Source organism: Trichosurus vulpecula, chromosome 9 (genome assembly GCF_011100635.1).
Source record: "Trichosurus vulpecula isolate mTriVul1 chromosome 9, mTriVul1.pri, whole genome shotgun sequence".
In the NCBI taxonomy this organism is placed as follows: Eukaryota; Metazoa; Chordata; class Mammalia; order Diprotodontia; family Phalangeridae; genus Trichosurus; species Trichosurus vulpecula.
The window spans coordinates 180,594,310-180,617,629 of NC_050581.1; the positions used below are offsets into that span (position 1 = coordinate 180,594,310).

A 23,320-nucleotide genomic window follows, 5' to 3' on the forward strand; every position below is an offset into this window, starting at 1 on the left:
GTGTTGAGTAGTATACAAGTGGAGATGTTCCAAGTCCCCATTTCATTCAAAATCACCACTTTCTTGAAGTGTGAGAATTTCCACCTCTTTAATGACCCTTTAAACGTGATTCCCTACTCTTGCTTGCCACCTTTGCTTTCTCTTCCTCATGCACCAAACCGAACTTTCTTTTGCTTCTTCCCGCCTTGTTTGCAACCAGTTTTATCAACCTCTGAGCTTTTCTGATGAAAGTTCACTTTCACTACTGTTCTAAGCCATTAAGAGCATATATTCACCTCAATAGCCAAGGCCAAATGCACTGCAGGAAATCAACTAATGGGTAGAGAAAAGGAGGAAAAGGGACTCTAGTGGAAAATAGATGAGCTTACAGATATATTTCTCCATCCAAAAGCCACAGTATTTTTTTTTTGCTGGATTTGTCAAACTGTTTTTAAAATGTTGAACCTGTGATCTAAATCTAAAATTAGAAACTAGAACACTAGCAAGAGCCAATGGGCTTAAAATGAGGCTGAGGAAATGAGACCTGAAAGCTATCAATTTCAATTGACTTTAGACTGAAATGAGCCAGTTGACCAAAAGAAAAAAAAATACCCAGTTCTGTTTAAGATGGTTGAAGAAACGACAAATGGGAGCCATTGCACTTTTCCTAATCATCTATATGGGGGGGGAGGGTTGGAGTAAGTTAATTAATTTAAAAAATTTCCCCTTATCCAAATATAATAGAAGATATTCTGAGACCTGGAAGAAACGAGCGTCATTTTTAACACTGAGGGAGGTTTCTTGGGGAAAGAGCCCTCTGTCATCCAAACTGATTATTATCAGGTTTCAACAACAACAACAATCATTAATACTAATAATAGTTCTGCTACTACCATGGCAGAAGTGACTTGAGGGAGTTACTAGAGATCTATAAAAAACATTGGAAAATTATATCAACACCTAGTTTTTAAGCTCAGTAGGAAACTTCAGTGTCATATTGCCTAATTAAAGGCAACAAAAAAGAAACAGGAAGAACAGAATGTGGAGAACAAAAATATACCAGAAATTCTGAATTTCCTTAATTAGCAATTAAAAGCTAACAATAAGAAGATATTAGGACTTTAAAAAGCACTAAATACGTCAACATCAGTCACAAGTTTGACTATAGAAACTTGAGAAACAAACCAAAAGAGAGAATCCCTGAAGAAAATTTCTGTGTGGAAAATTTCTGATCATCTCTATGGTCACAAGAAAGTCAATAAAATGGAAAAAAAACAGGTTAGATTTAGTGAGAAATAGAAAATTGGCACATTAACATAATAAATGACAGAATTGTAAAACGGTTAAAGAAAAATGATTGAAACTTTGGATTCTCTGAAAAACTGGAAAGGTGTGGGTAAAGGCAGATAAGATCCATAATTTGGCACTTAAACTAATAGCAAAGTACCTTACCAGATTCCTCTCAGACATATTTACTATCAAAAGATGGAAACACCAGCATTTCAACCAAGTATAAGCCAGTTATATGCTCTGTCCTTGATCCAGAGCAGGTTGTATCACTAGAATAAATCTCTAAACAGGGAGGCAGTTGAGGTCTGTTATGGTTTCATGTAGCTTTAAATCCATTACCACTCCTAAATAGAACTGAATATGATTTCCGTATTAAATAATCAAACCAAAATACTTTATTAATCACTTCAATTAATAGCAAATTATATGAAACACATTAAACAGCAAATTTATCATGTGGAACCTTTCTTCAATAAGATCAAGGTGTCATTTGGACTCAATAAATATAAAATTATTCAAGTGTCCCAATAAAAGAGAGACTGAAGGCTTCAAACTAAGCTTAAAGGTCAAACTGAGCCAGTAGAAGATGACAATAATTACAAATACCTTGGTGTCCTCTCCTTCAGAAGAAAAGCATTGAGCATATAAAGGTATCAAGGAAAAGGCTTTGGCTGAATATGTTATGAGACTTGCTGGCACCCTGAAATCAAAGCTGAGTGAAAAAATTAAGGCCATTCACAGAGACCTCTCTCTCTTTTCCCCTCTTCATTTCACACCATTCAGATGCATTCTGCCACTGTTCCCCTTCACCCCTCTCTCACATAGAAAGATGACCCTTCTCCTTGTCAAGGCAAACTCCTCTACATACCCAAATGATCTGATTCCATCCCATCTTCTGCAGTAGATTGCCCTATCTGTCATCCCTGCTCTCTAACTAGTTTTCTATCTCTCTCTGGCCACTGGCTACTTCCATACTGACCACCTTCCCTATATGCCTATGCTCGTGTCTCCCCCATCCTCTGGAAAACCTCTCTTGATCCATCCATCCCCATGAACTATCGCTCCATATGTCTTTGCTCTTTTATAGCAAAATGATTTTAAAAGGCCATCTACACTAGGTGCTTTCACTCTATTCTGGACTTTCTACAGTCTGGCTTGAGAAATTCTCAATCAAACAAAATTGTTCTCTCTAAAGTTACTCTCTAAAGTAAAAATCAATGGCCTTTTCTCAATCCTCTTCATTCTTGACCTCTCTACAGCCCTTGACACTATTGGTCAGCCTCTTTTCCTTGACATTCTCTTCTGTCTAGATTTCTTTGACATTATTCTATCCTGGTTCTCCTACTTGTCTGAAAGTTCTTTCTTCAATCTCCTTTGCTGGATCTTTATCCAAGGCATACCTACTACCTACATGTGTCCTCCAGTGCTCTGGACCGGCTTCTCTTCTTCCTCTACACTATTTTGATTGGTGATCACATCAGTTCCTCTGGATTCAATTACCATCTTTCTACAAAGATGATTTTCCAATCTACTCATCCGGCCTAACCTTTCTTCAAACCTCTAGCCAAGCATTTCCAACTGCTTATGGGAAACTTAAACTCAGCATGTCCAAAATTAAACTTGCTTTCTTTCTCAAAAGACTCTCCACTCCTCTGAACTTCCCTATGCTATCAAGGGGCCCATCCTCCTCCCAGTCATCTGACCTAAATGTCATCCTTGACTTCTCACTGTCTCTTATCTACTACAGCCAAGTATCGCTCAGTCGTGTCTATTTTACCTTCCCAAAATCTCTTGAATATGCCCCCTTCTCTCCTCTGACATTACCACCACTCTAGTGCCGACCCCAACACCTCATGCCTGCACTACTCTCTAATCACACAGCCCAGCCACCACACTGGTTCAGGCCCCCATCCCCTCTCTCTTGGTATGCCTGTTGATTGGTATGCCTACTTCTAGTCTGTCCCAACTTCAATACATCCTTCACTCAGCTGTCAAAACAATCCTCCTCAAGCGCTGGTCTGACCATGTCACTCCCCTATTCAATTAATTCCAATGGCTCCCTATCATTTCCAAGATCAAATATGAACTCTCTATTTGGCATTCAAAGCCTTTCATAACCTGGCTCCCCCCTAACTTTCCAGTCATCTTACACATTATTAACCTGTATGTATCCTGCAATTCAGGGACATTGGTCTTATTGATGCTCTTTGCACAAAACAATCCATCATGGGCTGTCCTCTGTGCCTAGAATTCTCCCTCTCCAGCTTCTTTCAAGTCGCAGCTAAAGTTCTACCTTCTACAAAATGCTGTTAATAATGATGAAGATAATGATGATGGATGGTAGCTAGCATTTGCATAATGCTTCAAGGTGTACAAAGTACTTCAACTCATTTAATCCTCACAGCAAGCCTTGTGAGGTAGGTGTTAATATTAGCCTCCTTTTACAGATTAGGAAACCAAGGCAAAGAAAGGTTAAATCATTTGTCCAAGGTTACACATTTAGCAGGAGGCAGCTAAATGGTTCAGTGGATAGAGCACTGGGCCCAGAATCAGGAAGACCTGAGTTCAAATTTGTCCTCAGACACTTACTAGCTGTGTGACCCTGGACAAGTCATTTAATCTCTATTTGCCTTAACTCACTAGAATTCAGTCAAGGGAGGAATTAAAGAAGGAAATGGCAAACCATTGCAGTTCTTTGCCAAGAAAACCTCAGGGACAGCAATAGTGTACTATGGTACATGGGGGTCATGAAAAGTCAGACATGACTGAAAACTGAAACAGCATACAGCTAGTAAGTATCTGAGGAAGGATTTGAACTCTCTCCCTGATTCCAAGGCCTGGACTCTATTCACTGAATCACTAATCCTCCTTAATTCTAGGGCCTTCCCTCTGCTGATTATCTTCAATCTGTCCCATAGGTATCTTGTTGGTGCATAGCTGTTTGCATGTTGTCTCCCCCATTAGACTGTGAGCTCCTTGTGAGCATGGATTGTCTTGTACCTTTCTTTGTGTCTCCAAGCACTTAACCCAGCACCTGGCCCTTTGTAGGCACTTAATAAATACTTATTGATGGATTAACTTGAATATATCATCGTATGCCTCCCATGACCTATAGTCTGACTGTACTGGGGCCTTGTCCTGGAATTAACAATTAACCTAAGCTTAATCTGGGTTGGGGTGGCAGACTTTCATTTGATTACTGATGGATAGTTATGGGCTTTGGGGTTGATGTCACACATCAAGAGAGGCCTAAAATCATCTTGGAAACCTAATGCCAGCTGCTGGTCTAGGTCAAAAAGAAACATGGAAAATACCATTGCAATGGATGGATTGCCTGTCTCTGATCCATTCTGATCCTTAGCAGACAACGGCTGTTTGAACTGAGTCCAACTGATGTGATCTTATTTTTCCCAGATGGAGATCCCATAGCAGAGGCTCAGATCAATTTTCAGTCTTCTTAAGTAACATTGGTCAAATTCTGACTAGAGCGCCAATGTGTTTGGCACCAGAAATTCAGTTTGGACTGTTTCCTCCAAAGCAAGAGAGACAATCCCTAGGAAACCAGCCCACTGGGTAGAGGTTCCTGGAACTGTGTTATTGCTCTTCTCTCAGTCCTATCCTCATCACACACACACACATACACACACACACACACACACACACAGTCTCTCTCTCTCTCTCACACACACACACACACACACACACACACACACACACACATTTGGCAGGAAGTAAAAAAGGAAGAGATTGTATGCAAATGTCCATTACCCTATAGAATAATTTGACCATGGATCAAAGATTCTAGTGAATTAGTTTCTGTAAGAAATCCATCCCTGTCCTCGTGGCCACACAGTGTCCCAGGTTATTTAATTTTCATCACCATTGTTGAATCATCATCCCTTACATCTGTATAATGCTTTATAATTTGCAAAGTACTTTCATACACATGATCTCATTAATTTGTTATGCCATTAGTTGGAAAGAACACTGAAGAACTGGGATCAAATGCCTTCTCTGCTATTTGCCTGGAGCTTCTCCAGTTCACAGTTTTGTTTAGTGGCTAAGTGACTTTGACTGAAAGAGGAGACATGAAAATGCCCCTTCCTTCCTTCTTTGCAAAGGTGGGGAACCATGTGATCCTTGCATGGACTGTCAGGCTCATTCTATGTGTTGTTGTTGCTGGACAGCTTTTTTTTCTTCTCTTTTTTCTTCTTTTTCTTTATTTCTATTCTTTTCCCTTTGTTTATTCTTTTTTTCTGGCTCAGTGGGAAAAGGAAGATCTTGGATTACAGACCATAGATTTAAAGCTCAAAAGGACCATGGAGGCCACCACATCCAAAATCCTCATTTTAAAAAAGAGTTACCTGAAACCCAGAAAGATTCAATGATTTCCCAGGCACCGGGCTAGTGAAGTGTCTGGGGCAACATTCAAGCTCAGGATTTGCTGACTCCACAGGCAATGGTCTGCCTACTCCACCATCTACTCATATAAAAACAAAAGACAAAAGTTCAAAAATCTTGGCAAAAGTTCAAAAGAAAGATGCTTGTTTGACTGAATTTCATTCAATTCTTTCATGTTACTGAAGAGAAAACTGAAGCCTAGAAAGTTGAAGTGAGTTTTCTGAAGTTTTACAGCTAATTAGTGGCAGAGTCCAAATTAGAATCCAGCTCTCCTAACTGGGCTGTATAATGCTGTCAGCCCTTTCATCAACATGCACTTTGGGCTTACCTAACTCTACTGAGCATTTAGCTAAGTGCTCTTAACCAAGGGCTTATAGCCCTTTCTTCAGGAAGCTTTTATTCTTAACCTCAAATAGATGCTAACACCAGTGAATACATGCATATCAATGAAGGGAAGGGAGTATGAGAAAACATTGTTCCCAGCAGGGTTCTGCAATGGAACTAGTAATTTCTGAGAAGGAAGGAAGAAAGGAAGGAAGGAAGGAAGGAAGGAAGGAAGGAAGGAAGGAAGGAAGGAAGGAAGGAAGGAAGGAAGGAAGGAGGGAAGGAGGGAAGGAAGGAAGAAGGGAAGGAAGGAAAGATGGACCAAGTATGGTAATTTTCTGAGCATCTGTCTTACAGAAAGAGAAGACCTGGGTTCAGAATCTGTCTCTGATCCAAGTTATGTGAGCAGTGGTGAATTGCTTAAGCTTTTAAAGCCTCTGTTTGCTTATTTACATAATTCGGATAATATTGCCCATATCTTCTACCTCCCAAGTGTGGCATAGTGGATGGAGATCTGGAGTTAGAACCAAGAAGACTTTGATTCAATTCTTTCCTCTAACACATACTGGCTAGGTGTCTCTGGGCTAGTCACTTAAACTCTTCAACAGTCCTGGTTGCTCTCTTGAGAGGTATAAGTTATAGAGAAGGGACCAGCTTGAATTGATAGAAGAACTTTCCTCATCCAAAGGGTTTCCTTTCCTAATGAAATCACAGATCCAGTCCCTGTCCTTACAGAGTTACTGTGATGCCCAAATGATACATGCTAAAAATGCTTTGCAAACCTTCGAGGGCTCTATAAAGATCAGTCATTTTTCTTCAGCTGTTCATATAATAGGGTCAACCTTCATTTTGGCAGAGGTAAATTCCTTGAAATGTACGCCTCACCCCTCACCTCCAATGCTCTTCCAAGCACCAAATATATACCTTATTTTGAAGACGAACACCATTAGCAGAGGCAAACCAAATGACACGGTCGCTGCCTCGGAATGGCTGCATCCAGATGATCCCAACCTCAAAACATGTGGCATAAATTAGCAAATGCCAGTGGCTGTCAGGCCTTATTTGGAACACATTTTCACATGGAAATGGGATGGGGAGACTTCTCCCCCAGCTCAAGTTCACGTTCCATCCAAATGATCCCTGGGAGCTTGCTGCAAAAACAGTGGCAACTTTCTGAGCATCTGTCTTGCATGTGTCTCACAAGTTAATTAACACATTTTGTCACTCCTACAGCTTTCATGGGAGAAGGGTGACAGACAGTGCCATCCCGGAGTTGGGTCAGGTGACAAAAAGTCTCAAATGCTGCCCTCTCTGATTGTGTCTGCAGGTGGGGGACACAAGGTGATTTCTCCACGAGCCACGCCCTGCCAGCTGTAAAGGTGAAGCTGTTCACTGAAAGCACAGGTGTCCTGGCCTTGGAGGACAAAGAACTCGGTCGGGTAAGGACATGTAGGGGCCTGGAGGAGGGCTGGCCCACATGCACCTAAACAGCGACCTCGTGGCCCAAGAATGTATAACTGCTCTTCCTTCACTCCCCCCAAACAGATATATCATCTAATAATGCAGAAAAAGAATCATGTTCCAATCTTGTCCTATAGAGAATTAGCCAGCTTGGGAAACAGAACAATGGTTGGGAATAATTCTTCTAGGATGTTAGCCACATGTATGGCCTAATCTCCTAAAGGGACAAGCAACAAAACACACTAGGATGTTCCCCTTCAGAGATAACATGCATAGTTTTTTCCATGGCTGAGGAGAGTGGTATGATCATAAGATCATAAATTCAGAGCCAGAAAAGACCTTAGGGGTCATCGAGTCCAACTGAAGCTCAAAGATGTTTAAAGGACTTGGAATCACAGACTCAGTGCTGGAAGGATCTTAGAGGTCATTGAGTCCAACCCCCTAATTTTACAGAAAAGGGAACAGGGGCCTGGGGAGTCACTAGCAGAGTTGGAATTTGAACTTAGTTCTTCTGCCTCCAAATCTCAGACTCTTTTTGGCTGTAAATTTATTAAATTCCCAGAGCCGAGATGCTACCCCACATCTCTGAACCCAAATCTAATGCTCTTTCCTTTTCATTTTATTTTATTTTAAATTTATGGAATAAAACAAGCATTTCCATGACAGTATAATAAAAATGATGATTGCATATGAAAGTGTAAATTCCGTACAACTTGCCATTCCTTTGAAATATGTAGTAGTTATATGTAAATTTCTTTTTTTCCTCCCTTTTTTCCCTCTCCCCACCCCAGATGTCTACCTTCAGACACAAATAGGTATATATATATAAAACCATTCTATACATACTTCTATTTTTCAGTTCTTTCTCTGGATGTAGATATCATTTTTGTTCATATGTCCTTTGTAGTTAATTTGGGTTTTTATAATAGTCAAAATGACTTAGTCGCTCAAAGTTCTTCTTAAAATATCTTCCCAGAATGCCACGCAGTGCTCTTTCTACTGTCCCTCAGTGCTTCCTGCGTGCTGGATTTTTTCATTCTTTTATTGGGAAAGAAGTGGAAAATCAAATTGCCAACACAATAAGTCCACCCTATCCATGAACAACATTTCTTTAGCTTAAGCATGCTCCAGGCTAATAATATCCCTTAGATCTACTCAAACACTCATTTTTTTATTCATTTGCCGTTTGTTCTGGCTTTTTTATGATTGGCAGTTTGCTATCGATTTTTTTGTACACTTTACCCTGGTTCTCCCAGTATTTCACCAACTGTTGTATGTGAGTAGCCTTGTCCATAACTAAAGAATTAATTCTCTACCACCTATCTGAAGGCAGAGACCATATGCCAAAAGAACTTAAAGAGACTTTTTCCCTAATTTGATTTTAATAAGTATTTATTAAATGCCCACTGTGTGCAATGTACAATGGTTGGCACTGGGCAAAATGCAAAATTTAGATCCAAGCATTTAATTAGTATGTACCATGTTCTAGGCACTATGCTAAATGTTGGAGATATTAAAAAGGGGGGGGTTAGAAACAGCCCTTTCTTCAATGAGCCCACATTTTAATGGAGGAAGCAATATGTAAATAGCTAGGTACCTACACCTTAAACTCAGAGCAGGGAAAAGAACTCTGAAAGGGGAAGCCATTAGCAGCTGGGAGTCTTGGGAAAGGTCTCCTGCAGAAGGTGGGATTTGAGCTGTGTCTTAAAAGAAGCCAGGGAAACTAAAAGGTAGAAATGGGGAGGGGGGCAGTTCAAATCTGGGGCACAGTTAGGACAAAGGTAGGACATGCTTCCTGCCCTCAAGAAACCTATAGTCTAGTAGTAGAAACTGCCAGTGCTGCTGAGGCATGGAGGATGGTTTGCTCCTACACTCAATGGCCCAAATTTCTGGGGCATCCTAAGTTCTTCTACTGGCTTTTCATAGTCCTTTCCATCTCTTTCTTCCATCGCTGGCAGGCCATTTACTGGCCCTTTCCCTACTATTCATATAACTGCTTCTACCAGCATAAGACAGTATAACTTTTCCATCACATTGTCTCTCAGTTGTTTTTCAGTCACATCTGACTCTTTGTGACCCATTTGGGGTTTTCTTGGCAAAGATGCTGGAGTGGTTTGCCATTTTCTTCTCCAGCTCGTTTTATGGGTGAGGAAACTGAGGCAAACAAGGTTAAATAAATTTCCCAGGCTTACTCAGCTAGTAAGTGTCTGAGACCAAATCTGAACTCAGGTCTTACTGAGCACTTTATCCACTATACCTCTTAGCTGCTTCTTCTCCATCACATAGCTACTTCTAGATTACCAACTTTGATCTGCTAGCTAGGTGGCACAGTGAGTAGAGCACCGGCCCTGTAGTCAGGAGGACCTGAGTTCAAATCTGGCCTCAGACACTTGACACATGTATTAGCTATGTGACCTTGGGCAAGTCACTTAACCCTAACTGCCCTGCCAAAAAGCAAAAAAAAAAAAGAAAGAAAGAAAGAAAGAAACTAAGCTACTGAGCTTGCTAGAACTAGATGAAAAATTAGAGTAAATAGGCTCTGAGTGAAGAGGAGAGGGGCTTTACTCTGACAAAAGTCCATGGATTTCTCAATGACTGCTGGGGAATGTGATCTCAGGGATCATTTGGATTGAACATAAACTTAAGTTGGAGGAGAACTTTTCCCATCATTTTCTCTTATTGGGGAAATATTCCTTTTCTTTCTTTCTGGGATATATTCAGAATGGTTGGGCTCATGACATCTGGATGCACAAAGTGTTACTCTACAACTCTGTTTATCCAGATAACTCTTTACAGCAGCTACCCACTTGGCTAAAATGCCCAGTTGACCAAATCACCCTGATACTCTTAAACTTATGTGGTTTCCATGGTCCAAGGGCTACATACAACAAACCCTGGCAAGTAAAATTGAAAACATACTGGATCTGACATCAGGAGTTGTGTGTTAGTAACTTTGGTTTTTCTACTTCCTGTGTGACCCTAGGAAAGTCCCTCAATCTTTCAGAGCTCTGGTTCTCTATTCTATAAAATGAGGAGGTTGGATTGATGACTTCTAAGATCACTTCCATCTCTGAAGTCTATGTAAAGTCTAAAAAGTTGGGACAGAAGGTTTAGCCAGAGATAATGCAGCATATTCCAGAGATCTCAGCTCTCATCCTTTCCTTTCCATTAACCAGCTGTATGATCTTGGGCAAGTCCCTTCACTAACTTTGCCTTCATTTTCTCATCTGGAAGATAAGATGTTTGGAACAGATGCCCTATGAGGTCTTTTCCAGCTTCCCATATTCTATGCTAGGATAGATCTCGTTTTCAAAGATGTGTGTGTGTGTGTGTGTGTGTGTGTGTGTGTGTGTGTGTGTGTGTGGAAGGGGGTGGGGGGAGGTGAGTGGCTGGGTTGTATCATAGCAGGGAATGGATGCCTAGAGGACCTAGCCACAGATGTCCTTCCCAAGCATCCCCCCTAGATCTGTTAAAGTGTCGTGCCCCTCTGGAGCTTACTTGACAGTATCAAAATCTGTGAACATCAAAGACAGCACATGTGTGCCTCAGCTGGGTAGATTGAGTATATGTTTACCAGCCAAGAATGTCCAGATGAAGTGTCTGTTCTAATCTTGGCCCTGGGCACACTGGAGGACCCTCATAACTCAGCAGGGTTGACAAAATGGAAAGGGCTGTGTGAACATGTTGGGCCTCATGGAAAGCTGGATGGAACTAATGGAACATTACCACTAACCTCCCCTTCTGCCTCATTGGCTGGCTGGCGCCCCCTCAGATTGAGACCATGTGATAGAACGGCTCTTTGTAAAGAGGCCGGTAATGAGCTGAGCTGGGGCGCTGTCGGCTCCCACAAATGGACAGCATATTGTGTGTGGGAAAAGCGTCCAGACTCCATATGGCCGAAGGCAGATTAATGAGCTCGAGAGCGCCGGTCGCCTAGTGCCTCTCACACGTTGCTTTTGCCAGCGAAGCAGGACAGCAGGGAGTCAGGGGGCTTTTCCTACTGCTGTTCCCAACCCTGTGGCTCAGTTCTGGCTTCCTCCTGCTCCTTTGCTTCTCTTCTTTCTCCTTCTCTCTGTGGCTCTACTTCTACTCTTGCCAACTCAGCACCCGGTCATGAACAGCTCATGGGTTTCTGAGACTGGTGTTCTAGAATTGGGCAGGGTCTCAGAGCTCCCCTAGTCCAAACCTCTCATTTTACCAGCAAAGAAACTGAGGCCCTAGGATATACACTGTAGGTCATCAATAATACATGTCTATTGAATCGAGTTAAATTGTCCAAGGTTATGCCAAGGTAAGAACCTGCACTTCCTCTACAAATGTCTAGTCAATACCATTGAATTCTACCTGTCCATCAACTTCTCATTTGAACTCAATTCAATTCGATGCAAAAAGGCCCATTAAGTGCCTACCACATGCTGGGCACTATGCAAGGCACCCGGAATAAAAAGACAAAAACACAACCAATATTTGCCCTCAAAGAGCTTGCATTCTATTCGGAAAGATAGGACAGACAGGACTTGGTAGGATAACACAGGCTAGGCTAGAATAGGATAGGACAGATGGATGGGGAAAAGGGGTGATAACTATACAGATGAAGGAGATGGCTGGTAATTGTGTGGATGGAGAAGGGTAGTTATTATATGGATGAGGGAGAGGGGTGGTAACTGTGTGGATGGAGAAGGGTAGTTATTATATGGATGAAGGAGATGGCTGGTAACTGTGGATGGAGAAGGGTAGTTACTATATGAATGAGGGAGATGGCAGGCAACTGTGTGGATGGAGAAGGGTAGTTACTATATAGACAAGGGAGAGGGCTGGTAAGAGAGAAAGAAGGGTCAAGGATGACTCTGAGGTTCTGAACTAAGTCCTCAAGGACTTTGAATGTTTTTAGAGGAGAAAATGTTTTGCATATATACGTATATACAAATAAATGCAAAGTAATTTGAGGTAGGGGAGACCCAAGCAGCAGAGGGGATCAGGAAAGGTCCCATGGCATATAGCGAGTGACCAAGCATGGAAAAAGATTTTTATTTTTTAAATAAATCTATGATTTTAGCAATAAAGAATTCCGTCTGCCACTGTAGTTCAGCACATCCTCTGTAACTACCTCTGTATTACCCATGGAGCCTTTATTCACTATTACTGTCATTATTTATTGTAGCCTCATACTTGTATTTACAAAGGAAATAAAAAGTGATTTGTTAATAAACGACAAGTCATTCAACAAGCCTTCCTTAAGTGTTTGCTATGTTCCTGGTAAGTGTTAAACACTGAGGGTGGACTCCGAAGTGCATCCTAGTGAGTGACAGATAAGCAAAGGCTTCGTGTAGGAGTAGCTAGTATTCAGGCAAAGCTCTGGAAAGATCCTCAGCTGCTGAAGGCCAGACCCCAGGTTGTGGCCCCTGAAATTGGAACGAGGGGGCTGGACTAGCCATCCCATAACTCTGGCATGTCTCCTCTGGGATTCCAGAGGTTGTATTTCATTCTCCTCGTATAAAGTCTAAACAAGGTTAGGTTATGATTCTTCTGAGAAAAATAGGTCTCTGACTCCTTGGACTTCTTTGAGAAAGACACCCTGGTAAAGCTAAATCAGAAGATAGTTTTCATACTACATCACACGAACCAAACATTTTGTTGACTGACCAGTCGTCATGTAAATCCCAAATCTCTCAACTCCAACCACAAACTTGAGAATGAGGGAGTCACTCTAGAAGGCATTACCTGATCCCCCCCACTCCCAGCTCCAAGTACATTTCTTGTCCCCCAATTGCGTTGTTATGTGACCCTGGGAAAACCATTTCCGCTCTCTGTGTCTCAGTTTCCTCATCTATAAATTGAGGCGGGATGGGGACTTGATGGTCCCTAAGGTCCCTTACAACTCTATGATCTTAAATTTATACAAAACTATTGGGCTTGTAAGACAATATTTGAACCCAGTTCTGTCTGGCTCAAAGCCCAGCTCTCTGTCCATTACACTGTGCTGCCACTCACTTACCTGTGTACATGCTGTTTACCCTGATAGAATGTAAACTACTTCAGGGCAGAAGCTGTTTCATTTTTGTCTTTGTATCCTCAGCCCCTACCATAGTATCTGCCACACAGTAGGTACTTAATCATTGCTTGCTGATTGACTGGTTGGTCATCTCAGAAAGCTGTTCTATGACCACATACTAAATTGGTCACTTCTGTGTACTGGAGCCCAAGTAAAGTACAAAATGGAATGCACTTTCTCTGACATTCTCCTGAGGAACAGTTTACACACTGAGAAAAACAAACTCATGATTACACAATGACCAAGGTTTCCTAAATTAACAGATAAATACTCACGCGTACATGTCTTTTTTCTATGTTTGGTCTAACACCTGTGGTTTCCTTTATGTGGGAAACTCCCAGGGCCAAAACGCCTTCTTGCAGATACAGACCAGCAACTCTTTGGCAGCTCATAATGTTAGAGGAAACTGGGATGTTAAATGACTTGCCCAGGGTCATACAGTGAGTCTCAGAGTCAAGATTTGATCCCAGGTCTTCTGAATCTGTTGTCCAGCATTCCAATCATTGCATCACACTGCCTCTCATGAGTCCATAGCCTTTAATAGATGAGATAAAAAGGGAATATCATGGGAACTTTCAGTATCAAGGAGCACCCAAATGCTAGGGATAAGGGGAGATCCAGACTGAAGCATAGTGCCTTATACACAGAAGGGGCTTAATAAAATCTGTTGAATTAAATTATTATTGAATCACCCTCTTCCCTATGTAAACCAAACTGAGGTCTGTGTGATGACCCAACAGGTCAGAAAATTTGTCCATGTCTGAGTTGTCCAATATCCTTAATGTTTTCTGGAGGCTGCGCCCGGTGATATGTGCACAGGTAAACTATTCTTAAGCAGGTCAATAAAATGTGCCTCATCCTCTCTCTCTACTGTACGTGGGCAAGGCAGACCAATAGCCGGTGAAATCCAGGAGTCAAGGATTTCAACACCCTGTGTCTGTTGTCATATGTCCAATGTCTACAGCCAGCTATCCTCAGACTCCCAAATGTTTGTATCCAGTTCTCATCTCTCCTCAGCTCTAGTCCTGCTAGACAGCTCCACCAGGATGGCCCAGAGATTTCTAAAACACATGTCCAACACAGAACTCATTATCTTTCCCTCCACAAACATCCCTCTTCCTAGTTTCCCTTATTTTTTTTTGTCAAAGGAACCACCATCTCTCCAATTACTCAGGTTCTCAACTTTAGCACCACCCTTAAGATCATCAGTTTCCAAATCTTGTCAGTTCTACTTCCACAATATTTCTAGTATCTGACTCCTTCTCTCAACTCACATGGCTACTGTCCTATTTCCAGTCATCATTAGCTCTAAGTTGGACTGGTAGAATAGCCTCCTAATTGATCTACCTGCCTCTAGTCTCTCCCTTATCGAATCTATGCTTCACAAAGCTGCCAAAATGATATTCTTAAAGCCCCGTCTCACGAAAGGCTCCCTGATGCCTTGAGGGTATCTCATCTTTGTAGTTCTATCCCCAGTGTCCAAAAAAGTGCCTGGAACATCACTGGAATTTCATCAATGCACATCAACTGGTTTTCAATCTAGGATAAAATGCAAACCCTTCTGCTTGGCATCAAAAGCCCTTCACAATCTGGTCCTAACTTAGCATTCCAGACTGGCTTCACACCACTCCCCCTCATGTGCTCTACATTGCAGTCAAAGTGGTCTACTTGCTGTTCTCCGTATGTGATGCGCCACAGGACAATCTCCCGTGCCTGCTGCATTCTCCCTCCCCACCTCTGCCTCTTGGAAACCCTAGAGACCTCCAAGCCTCAGTTCTAGTGCCACCTCCTACAGGAAGCTTTTTCAGGTATCCTCCACCCCCACTGCACTCTTCCCCAAACAATTTACTTGGGATTTGTATATTTTTTACAATTGTATTTGCTTATTTGTATATGTTATTTGCCACCCCAACAGAATGGAAATTCCATGAATGAATGAATGAGCATTTATTAAGTATTACTGTGTCAGGTACTCTGCTAAGTACTAGGAATATAAATATAAAAAGACAGCCCATGCCCTCAAGGCACTTAGATTTTAATAGAAGACAACCTATATGGGGATTGAGGGCCAAAAGGGGAGTTTTGATCTGGGAAGTCATAGAGGTGGTAAGTTGGTGTATACGGCAGTCATTTAATAGATAGGCCTTTTCCAGAAATAATGGTACCGCTAACTTGATTACTGATCCCAGATGTTTATTGTTTATTTTTGTCTGACCTATCACAGTATCTGGTGCTCAGTAAATGATTGTGAATGGAATAAGAGCACAAAGAGATGGAGACAGTGACCCCAACACTTTCCCAGGTATCACAGCCACACCCACCTTCAACCACATACTCAGAACCCACATCACCACGTGTTCTGATCACAATAGAAATGAGCTAGTCTGGCCCAAGACATACCACTCCCTTCCACATGACCTAACAACCTAAATACTCCTGCAGAAATGACATCACAATCAACATCCACTCCATTGAACTGCTTCCCACAACCCCAGCACTCCAAAGGAACATCACAGGAGAATATCTCATGTAGTGATCCCCAACCATGAAGCACCCCATTCTCCAGAGTTATAACTAACACCATTTGCACCCAGGGCCAATTATACTCGAGGCAAGCTGAAAAAAAGCATAGAATTGTGTCCTTAGTTGAGGGGGAGACACTCATTCAATGAGGGGGAAAGAAAGACCCCAGAAGCCACTTTGCATCAATGTTGAGGAGGTGAGAAGTAGAGCAGACACAAATTCTAAAGGAGTACATCACCTGGTAGCTTCTTATTCTAATTATCCTTGTTAAGTGCTAAGATATGTTGTTTTTAGCTAGTGAATGATTGCAAGTACCATAAGTACCCTCTGAATTTGCCGCCCTGAAGTAAAGCCCTAGTTGTCCTCCCCTAGTTAGTTCTCTGCCATTTACTCTACTGACAATATTGTCTCTTTCTATATAATTTTGCTTGCCCCAAAAGTCATTCTGCTAGAGCATACTTGGGTACCAGACTTGCTAGATAAAGTTCTGACAATAAGTGCAAGAATTTTTTAAAATAAAAATAAAGAGAGAATATTTGTAGAGCACTTTAGAAATCTTAAAGCACTATATAGGTGCTTGCAATTACTGTTAAATAATATTTAACAATGTTATTCAAGACCTACCAGAGGCACTTTACAAATTTCTTTCTTGGGGTGATCTGATCAAGCTAGTGTATCCTCTATAGGAGAGCGTTCCCCAACCCTGGAGAAGTTTGCCTTTCCTCACTTTGTGTCTACACTGTGATGCTGAGTCAGTAGTGTGTGACAGCCTTTCTACCTTCCATCCCTGGCTGAAAACTCCCACAAAAACTGCCCCAGGTTCAAGACAAGAACATGAGAACAGCCTGCTCATCAGAGCTCCAAAGGACATTTTTAGCCCGGCTGTTTCTTTGTTATTAAAGATTAACAGGTAGGGCTCCAATAACACCTTTTTCTAAGGAGTCATAAACCCTGGGCCCATTTGGCTAGAAGAGTTTTCCAACCAAAAGCAGGCCTGGTTATTTCTGAATAAGCCCTTTCCTCCTGAGTTCACAGAAGTCTTCGGTTGTGCCTCCCAGCATGATAGGAAGAGAGTTCTTGGGCATGGTGGCTTATTGAGGTTTTCACTGACAAGCTTTCTAGCATAATGTCAAGGACCCTGGCTAGGGAGGAAGAAGGTGCTGGTTTACATTCCAATTCGGCTGCTTCACTAAGCAGGTCTACTTACTGCCGGTGACTTAAGGCAGGCCATTTAACCTGTTTCCTCCTCTGTAAAATGAGGGGGCTGAACTAGAAGTGAACCAAACCTCTGAAGTCCCCTCCCCCTCTGTGTCTGTTATCAAAATGGAAACTACATTTCTTCTTTCTTCTCAGTCATGGTGATTTTTACCAATTTAGAAGCCTTTGGCTTTCCTAGGAGGTTTTTATGCTAATGTATAAATTGGGAACATTAAGCTTCCTCGATCTCCAGATCCACATGGTAGTCTCAGCCTGGAGTCCCAGACTGTGGGAGATTTCAATTAATTCAGATCCTTCCTTTTCTATAGGCCAGTGTGTGAAAGACCAATGATTGCTAATTATATGATTTAAGAATTCCAGGGATGCCAGTTATATGTGTTTGTAATTTACACTGAAAATGTGTTTACCAAACTATTTCCATATATGGGAAGATATAGACCAGGGTGGTGTGGGGTAGGCAGGCACCATTAGACTTTGAGTTTCTTGAGCAGGAATGATCTCTGCCCTTTCTTTATATCACTATCACTTAACACAAGGCCCGGCATACAGTAGGTACTTAATAAATGTTTATCACTGGATTTTGACGGAGCAATGAGTGGGTTGTGAAATGTATGGTGGGAAGGAATAAACAGCTAGGTGGTACAGTGGATAAAGCAAAAACCTGGAGTCAAGAAGACCCTGGCCAAGTCACTTAATCACAGTTTGCCTCAGTTTCCTCATCTGTAAAATGAAATAATAGCAGAGTTGTTGAGAGGTTCAAATGAGATAATATGTATAAAGCCTGTGCCTGTTGCATAATAAGTGCTGCACAAATATTAGCTATTAATATTATCTACACTGATGAGATCACAGATTCCTTCAAACAGGTATTTCTGTCTGTATACACAGTCCCTGGTAAATAGTTGTTGCTTAATAAATGCTTCTTGCATGAATGAGTGAATCTATGCCTTTCAATTCAATAAGCCCTTATGACTATGATATTCATCATGAACGTTAATACAATTAGAATCATATTGATAGTTTATTAATAGAAATGTCTGTTGAATAGAACTGGAATTCTTCAGCTCCTACCCTGTGTCAGACACTGTGTTGGCACTGGGCATACAAAGATAAAAACAAGGCAATCCCTGACCTCAAGGAACTTACGCGCTGCTGAGGAGGTTAACGGGGACATGTGTAAATTCATGGTCATTTGAGAGGGAAGATGGACTCTGGGTATGTCTGAGTGTATCAGGAAATTCTTCTGAAGGCTCTGAGAGGAGTCCTGGAAGAAGAAAAGGTTTCAAAGAGATCGACGAAGGCATACATGCCAGACATGAGGGGTGGAGATTGAAGATGTATGGAATGGCTATTAACCCAGCGAGGCTAGAATATCGATTGCCAGAGAAGTTATCTGAAATGAGATTAGAACATCAGGTTAGAATGATATTGTGGAGGACCTTAAACCCAAAACTAAGGAGTTTGCACTTCCTTCTGAAGAGCATGGGGAGCCACTGAAGGATTTTGAATGGACCAATGGCATGGTCAGACCTGTGCTTAAGAAGCTTCTAGTAGAAAGAGGATGGATTGGAGAGAGTAGGAAACAGAAAGCACAGAGAGGGGATGAGGGCTGAACTAGAGTACCAGATGTGTGCATGGAAAAGGCATGAGCAATGTCCTAAAGGTGAATTGACAAGAGTTGGTAACTTATTGGATATGGTTGAGTTGGGGGAGAGAGGAAGATAGAAGGGTGAAGTATGACCCTGAGGTTATGGATATTGATGACTGGGAATGATGGTACCTTCAACAGAAATGGGAAAGTGATTAGAACTTTATTCCATTTGTTTCCACTTTTCCCACTTGGCTTGGCCTTATTTCTGTTATAGCGTACTTCTCAAAAAAAGCATAAACAGTATTTCCCACTTGTATTTCATCCCACTTGGGAGTTGGAAAGGACCTCAGCAGCCATCTAGTCCAGTCCTTAAACAAGTAGAATCTCCACCATAACATACTGGGCAAGTGGTTATCTGAAAAGAATTTTCATAAATACTCATTCTATTCCCATCCCTCACACACTTTTGAGAGGAAAGCCTCACTCACTCTTTGAAAGTAAGTCCATTTATCCATTCCTTTCTTTCTTTCCTCTGGCCTTAGTCAACTGGAGATGAAACTCCTGCTAAAACATGCTGTGCTATGCTACCAACCACCATGTTACCAACCACCATGCAGTCCTTATCAATCTCTTTCAGCATGGAATCCCTGGTAGGGCAGAGACATTACTATATCCAGCTGACCTCTACTAGCTGCAGTTTCAACTCTTCCTGTTCTGTCATGAGTGAAGATGAAGAACAATTGGCCAGTCTCCTCCTTTCTAAATATCCTTGAAATGTTTCAGGAAGAGTGATGAGTGATCCAGTAGTTTCAGGGAAAATGATAAGTGACCCTTGTCAGCCTGTGTTATTGACCTTTCCTTATGGAGCCATTAATCATTTTGGTTTTTCATCCCTGAACCTTCTTCAATTCCCCCACGAGATGTGGAGCTATAAATACTACTTCAATAGGAGTACAATCAATGGTCAGCATATTGGAAAAATGATCTTTCAGTTCTCATGTGTTAACAATATTGCTACTATCTCCACCATCAGATTAATTTTTAAAAATAGTATTTCCATGGCCCTCCATGAATAATTCCCTTTCAGCTTGTGGAACATTCTGACTCAAAGACTGTTTGGTTCTATCAGTGTACTGTCAAGGGCAGGTGGAGGAAGAAGAGACTGAACTCAAAAGAGGAGGGAGTGCCTTCCAGGCATGAGGGATAGCTTATGCACCTGTGGAAGGCCCCAGAATGGGGGGAGTGATCTTGGAATGATGGGCAGGCAAACTCTGGCCAGGCCAAAGATCAAAGACTTTTTTATTTGAAGACCCCAGACAGAGGTTATGCTCCACTGCTATTCCGATGAAAATCCACTGTCATTTTCATGCCCTGATGCAGCACAAGACTAAAAATTCAGAGGAGAGCACGTGTGTTTTAATTAATTTTTATCAATTTCCTTCCATTTGAGGCAAGAAACTTTTGAAAGGTCAAATTCAGGGTAGGAAGAAAAGGGAAGGAATGAAAAGGAAGGAAGCCCCTTCAGGACATGCTTGCTGTGCATATCCTTCTTCCCCAACCCATCCCAAACCATATGTTGCCATCAACCCACTGAGACATGACTTCCTCTAATGTGCAGGAGGCTGACATATATTTAATGAAGCTACAATGTCTGGGCCATTTAAATCCCCCAGCATCCCCCCGACCCTGCTCCTCTGAATGAAGCAAGAGAGACTTTGAAAAAGAACCCACCTCCCGAACACTCAGAGGGCACGGATACTTGGTGAAAAACAAATCCCACACCACCCACCAAATGAACCATGGCTCTCTGCCACAGTGATAGCAATATTTAGGGGCTCCAGCTTTTGTTGGGCCTATATTTAGTTTGCTTTCCATCGGGTATGGGTTTTTCAAATATTTTACTCCTATCCCTCTCACATCCCCCACATCCCATGTGGCTAACTAGGACTCCCTTTGAAAAACCAAGAGCCAACATCCAAGATTTTTTTCTCTTTTTTTTAATTGAAAAAAACTGGTCGTGATCATGAAGGAATACTCTGTGGGCAGCGGCGGCGGTGGCGGCAATGGTGGTTGTTACTGTTGCTGCTGCTGTTATTATATTTTTCAATCGTGGTTAAAATTATGCCAATCTGTCCATACACTCTCACTTGGTCCCCCTCATAGAGTAAATAGCTGGACACAGAGTCAAGAAAACCTGAACCCAAATTCTTCTTCAGTGCTTAGTAGCTATATGACTCTGGGCAAGTCACCTAACCCCCTGGGCCTATTTCTTCATCTTAACAGGATCTCAAAGATTTTTGAGGTACCTCCAGCTTTCAATTTTTGCTCATGTGATTCTACAAGACTGTGGGCACCAATTCTATCTGGGGTCAGGCAAGAAATTCCATAACCATGGATACAGTAAAGCCAATAGTTACTTGGAACTACGGCTACAAATTTAGTTAACTGTTCATACCTTGTAACCCAGTGATATTACTACTAGGCTTACACTCAAATATGCTTTTTTTAAAAAAGAGGAAAATCCCCATTTATACAAAAATATTTATAGCAATTCTTTTTGGGGTGGCCAAGTATTGTAAACTGAGGTTGTGACTCTCATTTAGGGAATGGTAAATGTTTGTTTAGATGATGGTTTATGAAACAACCAAGGGGATGGTTTTAGAGAAACCTAGGTATAAATTGATATGCAGTAAAGAGAGTAAAACCAGGAGAACAAATTATATAATAACCTATTATAAATGCAAACAACTTTGAAAGGCTCTGATCAAGCAATTGATCCAACATGACTCCAGAGGACCCATCATGGAGAATAGGCCAATCTCCAGACAGAGAGGCAATGGACTAAATATGGAGAATGAGATATGAGATATGAAATACATATTCTTGGCAATTTTCAACTAAGAGAATTTATCTTCTTTACTATGTTAGAAGGTTCTGTTTTCCTTTTTTCCAGCAGAGAGAAGGTGATAGAAGAGAGAGAAAATAAATGCTTGATAACTAGAAAAAAAAGTTAAAAAAAATAAAGGCAGTTTAATCCATATAGGGGTTGGGCACCATGGTGTGATGGAAAGAACACTGGACCAGCTGTCAAGAGATCTGACCTAACCTTGGTGCTGCCACTAACTTCATCCTGTGGCTCTCATTTTTCCTCTTTAGAACTCACTATTTTCATACATAAAATTTTTTAAAAGTCTTATAGTGGAAGGTCTCCAAAACCCCTTCCAGATCCATTGATGAATGACTTTCTATAAATCCTTGTCCTCTCTACCATTAAGCTCTAACCACTGACCACTGAGTGGCCAGAGAAACTGACACTTGCCCCTCAGCCCTGGCCCTAGAAGCTGTAATGTAATAGCCTCTCAATCCTATCCTGAGAATTACAGATAAAAGCATACTTTCCTTTTTCTGTGTGATCTAACAAGTGTGATTTGATTCTAACTCTTACAGGAACCACAAGCCCTGTAATCTTAGCAGGCATAGAAATAAAAAAGCCTGTCTTCTGAGGCTTGCCCTTTATAATGGCTGCAAAAGGCTTCCATGCCTCCTAATTTAAATTGCTACCACCTTAAATTATTTTCATGTGGATAAACCATCCTAGCTTAACAAGGGGATGATCTAGCTGCTAGAAAAAAAGACTGACTCAGAAAGAAGAGGACCTGGCTTGAAATCTTGTTTGGTTATGTCATTTCTCTGGACCTCAGTTTCCTCATCTGTATGAATGAGTTAGACTAGGTGGGCTCTGATGTCCTTTTCTGCTCATGATATCGTTCATCTCTCATAACCATTCTTTCTCTAACCATTTTTTTCTCTTAAAAATTTTCATGGACTATATCCTTATACAAGCTATTGGCCTTAGGAAACAGAGCCTGATAACAAAGATTCAGGTTCCATCTGAATTTTTCATCTGGATGCCATTTGATGATAGAAGAGCATCTCCCTGAAACATCTCATATCTTTTCTTTTTTCCAGTTTTTGAATACTTCATTCACTGCCCTCTGTAAGTCTATTCATTTCCTTTTGGTCATGCTGAATGGTTTGCCTTCACACACAGACTAAGTAGGCACTCACCTCTGTGGCACCACTTGAGTGGCAATCATGTGGCAATGATTTCCCATGTGTCAAACCATCCTGTCCAAGGACCTCAAGTTTCAGCATCACAGATTCATTTCTAGAGGCAAAGACTCTAGACTCAGAAGCAACATTGTACAGTGGAAAAGAGCCTGGTTTGGAAGTCAGTGGACTGAATTCTAAATCTTGTCTTCATCGCCATACAATCATACAGATTGTATAACTTTGGACAAGCTGCTTAACCTTTTCTGAGGCTCATTTTCATCTGTAAAATGAGGGGGTTAGACTACATTGCTTCTAAGGATACTTCCAACTGAAAATTGGTGATTCTGGGATTTCTAAGATCCCATCTAACCCTTTGACCTACTTCAAATACAAATATTCCCTGACTAGTCTCTACCTCATGTTTAAAG

The 23,320-nt window shown here is 41.5% G+C and overlaps 1 protein-coding gene across 1 annotated transcript in view; it reads left to right on the plus strand.

Annotated features, from left to right (window-relative positions):
- Positions 1 to 23,320, plus strand: part of CADPS (calcium dependent secretion activator) — a 575,524-nt gene that overhangs the window by 327,006 nt on the left and 225,198 nt on the right. The window contains exon 8 of the mRNA XM_036738381.1: positions 7,322 to 7,433. Coding sequence (XP_036594276.1) covers positions 7,322 to 7,433 — 112 coding nt within the window. The remainder of the gene's footprint in view (positions 1 to 7,321; positions 7,434 to 23,320) is intronic.